General features: G+C 43.7%; 1 protein-coding gene across 4 annotated transcripts; it reads left to right on the forward strand.

The window, feature by feature from the left end:
• LOC18602955 (protein TIME FOR COFFEE) lies at positions 1,739 to 8,914 on the forward strand. 4 transcript variants are annotated; one of them, XM_018119152.1, is made up of 12 exons: positions 1,739 to 2,138; positions 2,230 to 2,763; positions 2,871 to 3,055; positions 3,154 to 3,457; positions 3,572 to 4,040; positions 4,131 to 4,191; positions 4,286 to 4,378; positions 4,459 to 4,732; positions 4,836 to 4,902; positions 5,015 to 5,081; positions 5,186 to 5,560; positions 5,689 to 8,172. In XM_018119152.1, the coding sequence occupies exons 1-12, from the start codon at positions 2,033 to 2,035 to the stop codon at positions 8,170 to 8,172; spliced, it is 5,019 nt and encodes a 1,672-aa protein (XP_017974641.1). In that variant the 5' UTR covers positions 1,739 to 2,032. The 4 variants fall into 4 exon arrangements, with proteins under 4 accessions (XP_017974641.1, XP_007034715.2, XP_017974642.1 ...); XM_007034653.2 differs by having other exon boundaries at positions 2,871 to 2,965; positions 3,151 to 3,457; XM_018119153.1 differs by having other exon boundaries at positions 2,871 to 2,965.

Below are 9,507 nucleotides of genomic sequence, written 5' to 3' on the forward strand. Positions count from 1 at the left end.
GCCTGCCACGTAAGCATGGTGACGTAGTACATTAGCTGCACACGTGGCACAGCTTCGGGATTTCACGATAGCGAGGGAGTGAAAGCTCTCACAAGCGACAAAAGGTGGAGAAACGGATCCATTATGGTGGGTCAACCATTTTCTTGGTGGGTCCGAGATTCTGACGTGGCCACCAGGTCTCCCAAAAATTAATTTCTCTATTTTATTTGTTTTTTTTTTTATCCTTGCTCGAGGGTCCTGATAAAATGACATCCTCGTGCAAGGAACTCTTCACCACTCAAATGTCGCAAGTGGAGACCATGAAATATCTAATTAAATTAATCGGAAACCAAAAAAGGTTTGCTCACCTGCCACGTCATTAATAGTGTGAAAAAAACTTGTCCTATTATACTTTCCCCCCGTCCTTTTTCCCTCCCTCTTATCTGAAGATGTTTATTTACGGGTTTGTGACCACGAAAATGCGGAAGGGTAGCCAATAGCAAGATCCAAGGCGACGAATAAGCGGGAAACATAAACCACGTGTCGTTTTCATGATCCGACACGTAATGAGAGCGATGTTGCCACGTCCGCTTGCTTTTGGTATAATTTTTTTTCTCTCTTTTGCACGTTGTGTGAAATGTGAATCCCACCCGTAGCGCGTGGCGTAAAAGCGTCGAGGACTCGGCGCTTTTATTTCCTTTTTTAACTGCGCAGTGAAATTTGACCGAGCGAGTAGGTTTCCGATTTCTTTTATTTTTTTGTTTTTTTATAATGTTCGGGGGTGAGAACCTTTCACACGTCATCATAAGCTCCCACACCTCGCGAACGTGACAATAGGCCAACGGGAGAAAATAATTTCTATATCGGCAGCTGATTATGGGGCCCACATTCTCGGAAGTTCCGTGACCGTGACTGGAGTTCCCTTCCTGATATCCCAGCCGTCGAATCAATCCATCGACGGTTCAGATCCGGCTCGCTGATCGACAACCACGAGTCTCCTGGTTCGGTGCCAGGTCGGACGTTCTTGTTCGTTGGGAATCTGGTTTCGGGTGCACTCTTTAAAAAGGATGCTATGCCACGTCAGATCGTAATCCAAGGCCTATCAATGTTGCTTTTACTGGTCACATCCAATTTGGTCCGTCGATTCCCTATTTTGGGTTTTTTTCAAGTGGGCCCACTCCCGTCTATATAAAAAAAATTATAAATTCACTTAGCAGTAATTATTAAAAAAATTACATATAATTTAAAACGTGGAAGCGAAATAATGAATTTGACCGGTTGGAACGATATTTTCTGGGGTCACCAAGATTCCTTGTGATCGTCATGTTGCTTTAACCAAGGTCTCTGCGACCGGTAATAGCCGGTCACGACAGCTCTTTGGGAAATTCAAGAGCCCCTCCCTCAGTTGGTCGTGATTCGTGGGCAACAGTCCCTAACTCTCCAAACCCTAATACTGTCATTCCATTTTTTTAATGTTTTAACAAAAAATAAAATTATTTATTTATTGTTACCAAATCGGTAGTGAGTGATACTATGGAAGCTTGAGAGGAAAGGAAAATTAGATGACACGTGGCACCATGATGCAGAAAAGGTTTAGAGAGTGCAGAGGCCACTAATCCAACAGTCCAGATCTTGCCATGTTGGTTTAAGCTAATGAAAAACGTTGGATATGTCAAGGAATCAACGGTATCGATTTGAGCATTTATTGCTGTCGTGGATCGTGGCCGTCCATTAGAGTTTGAAGTGGGTTTCGTCGAGAGTGAAATAGCGAAAAAATGATGGGATGAGAACACAAAAAGAGGAAAGAGAGAAAGAGGAGGAGAGAGAGAGAGAGAGAAATAAGGGAAAGCTAAGATCTTTTCAAGTCTGACAGATAGCTTCAACACAAGATCTTCGAAAGCTATTGAAATCGGTTTCCTCGCCGGAGATAGTTGCCGGAGCTCATTTCCGGCGAATTATGTTATATATCAGGCGATTGACTGATGAGTGATGCGATTATTCTCGTTTCTATAACAACTAATTTATTACCTGCAAAACGAGTTAATTTACAGAGATGGATAGAACCAGAGAAGCGAGGAGAGTCACTATGGCCGCCGCCGCCGCTACAAATGGCCTTTCACGGCGGCGGCACAGGAGTAGCTCTCTTAGAGACTCACCAGGTTTTAAATTCAGATCTGGCTTTTGTTTTCTTCTCTAACTGTATCGTCTTGATGAATTTTCTGATTTGTATTTTCTTTTATGACGGTGCAGAGGATGATGGGCCGGTGGAGTTACAGGAAACGGCGCGTTTAAGGGATCGAAAGAAGGATCGAGATCGAGAAAGAGAAAGGGAACGAGAACGGGATCGAGATAGAGAACGAGATAGGGAACGAGATAGAGAGAGAGAAAGAGATCGCTTGAGTAGAACGAGTAAGAGAAGAAGGGGGGATAGATTGATAAGTAGCAGAGAAGATGGGGGCGAGGATAGTTCTGAAGAAAGCGTAAACGACGAAGAAGATGATGACGACGAAGACGGCGGCGGAACCGGCGGTGGAGGTTCTGTTCGGATGCTTCCGCCGAACAACGCTGGGTCTTTGTCGATGTCAAATCATCATCATCAGCAACATCAGCATCATCAACAGCAGCAGCAGCATCAACATCGGAAGAGCTTTCCACCGCCGGTGAAAGTTATTAGAACGACACCACCGGCAGGGACGACGATGACTAGCGCCACAACTACATCATGTACGTGGAAACCCGCCGATGAGATGATTGGCGTGTCGGTGCCTAGAAAAGCTCGGTCAGGTAGAGAGGTGGAAGAGATTAACTAAATTCAGTCTTTTTTTTGTTAGCAAGTTTTCTTCTTTCGAATTCACTGATTAGTTTTTTTTTTTAATTTTACCTTTTTCCAGCTTCTACTAAAAGGTCTCATGAATGGGCATCAAGTGGCGTTGGCGGTGGTGTTATTGGCGGAGATCAAATTCAACGTCAAGCTTCAACTTCGCCGGTGAGAACAGGTGTAGCTGGGATGTTAATGTCACCGTCTCCGGCTCCAGCCTCTCCATCTTCTTCCAATGCTTCTATGAGGAAGAAGATGGTCAGTTTTCTGATTTGAAGCTTATTTTTTTTCTTGGTTTTTGGGGTCTTGTTTTTTGTTCAATTTAGTGACAAAAGGTTTGGTTTCTGATGTAGAAGCCTAACGGACCAAAACAAAGGCCGCCGAAATCGTCGAAATCTTCATCTTCAGCTCAGGAAGAGATTGAGATCGAGATTGCAGAGGTGTTATATGGTTTGATGAGGCAGCCACAAGTTCCATCTAAGCAAGAAATAATTGGGAATGATTCGGTTAAGTTTGATGCAAGAGAAGTTAATAAACCCAATAATGATGCTAAATCAAGAGTCTCTTCACCGATCTCCAACTCCCCATCAACTCTTCCCCAATCATCTTCTATTTTACCTCCAAATTCTAACTCCTCTGCTACTCCTATGTCTGCAATTGGTTAGTAACTTTCAGCTTAGAAGGAAAGCAAAGCTTTGCTTTTGAGCAATTGGGTAAGAGATTTTGATTTGGATTGTTTTTATTTTTTATTTTTTATTTTTTATTTTTCTGCAGCTCCGAAGAGGAAAAGACCGAGACCGGTTAAGTATGAGGATGAGACGACGACGACAGGACCACCTCCTTCTATTTTCCCTGTTAGGAACAGTTCCGTATCTTCTACTACAACTAAGGTTGAAATTGATCAACCAGCTAAAATTGAAGCTTCTTCTCCTCCGAATTTGGAGAAGAACTTAGGATCCGTGGCTGAAAATGGTGGGAGTTCTTACGATTTGATGAATTCTTCACAAGCCGGTCCGGCTTCATCTGAGTTGGTTCAGGCTGAACCAGTTAAGGAAGAGAAGAACAATCTAGTACCGGATTCTAAGCCTTTGACCGAAGAATCTGAGAGTAGAGATATTGGTTTGAGTAGAAAGGAAGAGTCTCAATCGCCAAAGAAGGAATCTTCACCTTCTCCTGCTAATAATCCTCCCTCCACTGGTCTCCGATTGGATGATGAGCGTGAGAATTTGACAGTGACAAAAGCGTGAGCATCTTTTCTTTCTACTCATTTCTTCTTTTGGGGGTTGAATTTGGAAGGTTTGAAATTTTGCCTACTTGGGTTTTGTTGTTTCAGAAATTCAACGGTTTGTGAGATTGAGAGCCAGCGGGAAGAGAAGTTCCAAATAGATCTGATGGTGTGGATCCTATTTTGGTTAAAAGATCCAAGCTTTTTCTCCCTTCTTAGTTCTTGAATATCGAAATTCTAAGTTTTTTTTTTTTGGGTTTTAGGCTCCTCCTCCGTCTAGATCGTCCCCAGAAAGGGATGGTGAGATTGAATTTGGGGCTTCAGATCCTAGGCCAATGGCCACGGATATGGAATTGGTGAGTCACCTAGCTGTCACCTATATTTATGGTCTGATAGTGTAATAAATTAATGGTTTTTGATTTGTGTCTATGCGCAGGAGATGAAGTCTATTGTAAAGGTGGATGATAAAAGAGTGAAAGTCGGCCAGGAAGATGTGAATGTGGAAGCTGAGGATAGTAATAAGAAGGCCAAGCCAATTGCTGAAGAAGCCGAATCACATAAGCCAGTTGGAAATAAAGAAAGGAATATTGATCTTCAGCTTGATTTGGAGAAATCTGATAGAGATAGTGTCACAGTTAGTGTTAGTGCGAACAAGCTCAACAACCATGGTCAAAAGCTGCAGCATCAACAACCCAGTATGGAGAAAACTGGTAAAAGTTAAAATCATTTTTTCGCCTTTTTCCTCGGGAAACTTTCCCCACTCTCCTTGTGTTGCTGATCTGGAGGGGTATTTTTTTTTTTGGCCTTCTACAGCACAATCTGGTTCTTTGCCTTTGCCGATGTCAATGGCTAGCTGGCCTGGTGGACTTCCTCCAATGGGGTATGGCTGGGTCGATTTGATATTGGTTTTGTGCTTTTTTTTATTAGTAGATCTAAATCAGTGATTTAGATGTTATAATTGGGGGAAATGACCTTTTTTTTTTCCTGAGCAGTTACATGGCTCCTTTACAAGGTGTTGTATCCATGGATGGGAGCGCTGTATCTTCAGCAGCTATTCAGGCATGTCACTCTGTTCTTTCTTATTTTAACAGCTCTTGATTTCCTTTTTTTTTTTTTTCTATTCTCGTTGTCCTAATTTATCTTGCTCTTTTGAAACTTTGCAGCCTCCACATTTGCTTTTTACTCAACCAAGGCCAAAGAGATGTGCAACCCATTGCTACATTGCTCGGAATATACACTATCACCAGCAATTTATGAAGATGAATCCTTTCTGGCCAGCAGCACCTGGCTCAGCTTCAATCTACGGGGCGAAGGCTTGCAATCTAAATGTTGTGCCCCCTACCGAATTGCGTGGGAACATTCCTGGAAGAGGGGTGAATTCTGTGCAAGATAAGGGGCAGGGTCTTGCAATTTTTCCTGGTCATGTTGGCAAAGATAAAGGTCCTCAGGCTGCTGCCAACATGGTGGATGCTGCTCAGAGAAAGCAAATATTGCTCCAGCAAGCTCTACCCCCAGGAGCAGCACCCAGTAATATTCTGGTATGCTCACACCCAAAAAACCTCTTTCTTTTTGTTTTTTTTTATAAAGTCCAGGGTTGTGATAATTGCGCAATTATATATCTGGACGGTATTTTTGAAGTTTTGCTTTTGGGTGTAATCGTTTTCAGCATGGTCCTGCCTTTATTTTCCCATTGAGCCAGCAACAGGCTGCTGCTGCCGCATCTGCCCGACCTGGGTCTGTGAAATCTCCTCCTGCTGCTGGTAGCACAGCTTCATCGAGTACATCTAACTCTGCCTCCATAACTGCCACCCCAGTTGGTGCAACCGCAGCCCCATCAATGAGCTTCAGCTACCCAAATATGCCTGGCAATGAAACCCAGTACTTGGCAATTCTGCAGAATAATGCCTACCCATTTCCAATTCCTGCACATGTTGGGGCACCACCTGCTTATCGAGGAAATCATGCTCAGCCTATGCCTTTTATTCATGGATCTTTCTATTCTTCCCAAATGCTTCATCCTTCACAGCTTCAGCAACAGCAGCAGCAGCAGCAGCAACAGCCACCCCCACAATTGCAGCAAAGCCAACAAGGTCATCAGAACACAAGCATGTCCAGTGGTTCATCATCCTCCCAGAAGCACTTGCAGAACCAGCAGCAAAGGCCACATGGAAGTGGTGTGAGTAGCGGCAGTGGGAACTTGCAAGTGTTCCCTTCCTCAAAAAACCAGTCACCCCATCCACTACAGCTTCAGCAACGGCAGCAACAGCCAAGTCAGCATGCTTCTCATCAAGCTCGGCAACTTGAGGGTGAATTAGGTGGCGAAGATAGCCCATCAACTGCTGATAGCCGAGTATCTCGTGCAAATATGAATGTTTATGGTCAGAATTTTGCTATGCCCTTACAGCCTTCAAACTTCGCTTTGATGACTGCTGGTTCAGTTGGTGGTTCTACAAGTTCTGGTGGTAACCATGGGGAAAAGAAGCAACAGATGCAGCATCCATCACAACAGCCAGCCTCAAAGGCTGGAGTTGAGCCTCTTACATCTCAAGCTTTTGCCATGTCATTTCCTTCCATTAATGGCACCACCGCTCCTGGCCTTGATATTTCCTCCCTTGCACAAAATCATGCAATTCTTCAGAGCCTTCCAGAAAATACAAGGCAAGGCTATCAGCAGATCATGGCAGCTGCTGTAGCTGCCCAAGCAGCTCACCAGAAGAAGAATAATTATCATGTCTCGGAAGAAGGGAAGCGTGGGACCAATGATGCATCTAGTGTGGAAGAAGAAAGGAAGGCCATGGCAGGAAAGGGTTCAGCAACTGTTGGGCAGTCCATTGCCTTCTCCAGGCTGGATCTGTCTGATTCATCTGTTTCCACTATTCCAGTCAGCAATGTCATTGATAGTTCTGCTCGTACCCTTAATCTTGGCTCTGCTTCTGCCAGAACTTCAGGTTCTGTTATGCCAGCTTCAATAAGTGGAGTCAATGCTCCTAATGCTCAGCAACAGCTTCAGCGGAATCAACAGCAGCAGCAACAGCAGATGCTACAGCTTCAGAAGCAACATCAATTTGGGCCTGCTTCTGCTCCTCGAAGTAAGACACCAGCAACGAGTAATGGAAGTGCTTATTCTGATCACCTCCCTTCATCTTCTATGGCTGCCAAGTTTCCAAATGCTCTGTCTGCATTTCCTCAAAATCTTGTGCAAAGCAGCAGTAGTCCAGCTCAATCCCCTCAATGGAAGAATTCTGTGAGGACAACTGCCTCTCAAGTTCCTTCTTCATCTCTATCTTCTTCAACTTCATCATCTCTCAAGAATATTCCCCAGCAGCAAGGCCGGCCACAACAAGGCCACACACAGATTTCTTTTGTAGCAAATCCTAAATCATCATCACAAGTTCAACAGCCTCCTAATAGTGCTCCATCCCCGTCTCCTCCGATGGTGGTTGGCTCTCCCACAACTTCAATTTCCCGCAGTGCTGGTGGTAGCCCAAGGACAACAGGTTCCACTTCTACTGGCAACAAAGGTGGCCAAGCAACTAGTTTATCATCTCAGCAGGCCAAGAACTCACCATCAGTGCCTAGTCGGAAGTCATCTCCTGTTGGTGGAAGGAGTGTGCCATCAGTCTTGGGAAACCCCCACATCAGTTCATCTTCGAATTCTGGAACCAAGCCCCAAGTGGTGCTACAGCAGCAGCAGCATCAAAAGCATACATTGCATCAAGCGCAGCTGTTCTTTTCTAATGCTTACATGCAGCCCCAAGCTCAACACTCACCAAGCTCAACTGCAACTGGAACAGCTGCTAGTGGGTTCTATCTTCAACGACACCGTAATGAGCAACAGCAGGCACAGTCTCCAGGCTCATCAACAACTTCATCAACTTCAATGTTGTCGTTGTGTTCCCCAGTTACTCTTGCCAACTCTGGCACCACTGACCCTGCAAAGGCAGTAGTTGCTGCTGCTGCAGCGGCTGCAGCTGCTGGGAATATGAAAGGAGGTGGCTTACCATCACAGGGACTCGTGCATGCTGCACAATTTGCTACTACACAGTCTGGAAAGCCGCATCAGCTTGTGCCAGGCTTCCCATATGTTCACGCTGTCCCTGCTGCTGTTCAGGTAAAACCAGCAGAGCAGAAACAACCTGCTGGTGAGTAGAATTATGTCCCTTTTTGATTCATATTGCAACCCCCATTTAGTGAAACAAGATACAGCTGTGAAAAGAGATTTAGTTAGATTGGGGACTGAATTTATGAAGGGGACACTGGTTTCTTGCCCCAGAAATGACAGCGTGCTCTCTGGTAGCCCATCAAGACTTGAGAAAGTGCAAAGAATGGAGGAAAATGATTGAAGCTGTCATGTGGCGTAGAACTCAACCCACAATTTTGCAAAGTTTAATGCGGTGGGGGGGGGGGGGGGGGGGTGTGGAAATTGTTCCTTGTGGATTGTGCTTGCAATGTGTATGCATCATATATGTACACTTGTGTTTATAATCTGACAAGGTTGATCCTGAAGTCTAGTTAAATTTGATTGGTTTGATGGGGGGCAGAAGATGGAAAAAGAAAAGGTTGTTAAAAATGTTTTGTAGGGCAAAAAGATGGTAGGAATGAGGAAAAGAAAGGAAGAGCAACACAACTACTTTCCATCTTTTGGGGCTGTAATGGAGGGTTCATTTTCTTTTAATTTTTTTTTCCTGCTCTTTTTCTTTTGGGATTTAGAAGTTTCCAGAATAGATCAGTAAACAAATCTTTTGACATAATATTTATGCAACTGAAGGGTGTATATGTATATGTCCGGCACATGTAAGAGTAACCACTCTCCATTTTTTCATTAAACTCTCTCTCTGTTCTGATTGTGCCCCTTTTCAGTAATGCCAAACTCGTCTTCTTACTCGATTCAATTTCTTTCTGTTGTATATTTCATATACTTGGCTCAAAGAAAATAGAGTACTTTAAAACTTTACGTAAGGTTTGTTTCACTGGCAGCAGGGAAGATTCTGAGAGAGGTTTGTGTTGATTGTTCTGTCTGGTGATAAAGAGATTAGATGGTGTGCAGGCAATGAAGATGTGTGGATAAATTTGAGCCTGAGGAACTTTAAATGAAAAAGGCCAAGTTGTTGTACCCTACAAACTTACAAAACTCACCGCCACTTCTGTGGCTTCTGTTTGGCATTTATATGGGGGCTCTAAACTTGTGGGCCATTCATCCCCCCCACTTCGTACACTCTTCTGTGCATTCTCCTCATTATTTTTTGCTTTTGCTCTCTTTGACAAACAATAAAAAATTAAAAAAAAAGCAGAGATTGTTGAAAAGGGCACCTCTCTTAATTGTCAGCATCCTACACGTGGCTCTTGTCCATTTTGCAGATATCTTAACTTTATCTATTTATTTTGTTTTAATAACTAAAATAAATATTGATAAGGGTATGTTTATTAAAATAAATTTAGAAGGATATCCTGGCGAAGATATGTTTTACGGTTTTCCAAGTTTACC

This window comes from Theobroma cacao, chromosome 4 (genome assembly GCF_000208745.1).
Source record: "Theobroma cacao cultivar B97-61/B2 chromosome 4, Criollo_cocoa_genome_V2, whole genome shotgun sequence".
NCBI lineage: Eukaryota > Viridiplantae > Streptophyta > Magnoliopsida > Malvales > Malvaceae > Theobroma > Theobroma cacao.

Bases quoted from the DNA above. Each gene is read 5' to 3' on its own strand.
- LOC18602955 (XM_018119151.1), top strand. From the start codon at position 2,033: ATGGATAGAACCAGAGAAGCGAGGAGAGTCACTATGGCCGCCGCCGCC. The intron at 3,056-3,150 runs GTCAGTTTTCTG...TTTCTGATGTAG, and splicing joins CTTCTATGAGGAAGAAGATG to AAGCCTAACGGACCAAAACA. The intron at 5,561-5,688 runs GTATGCTCACAC...AATCGTTTTCAG, and splicing joins CAGCACCCAGTAATATTCTG to CATGGTCCTGCCTTTATTTT.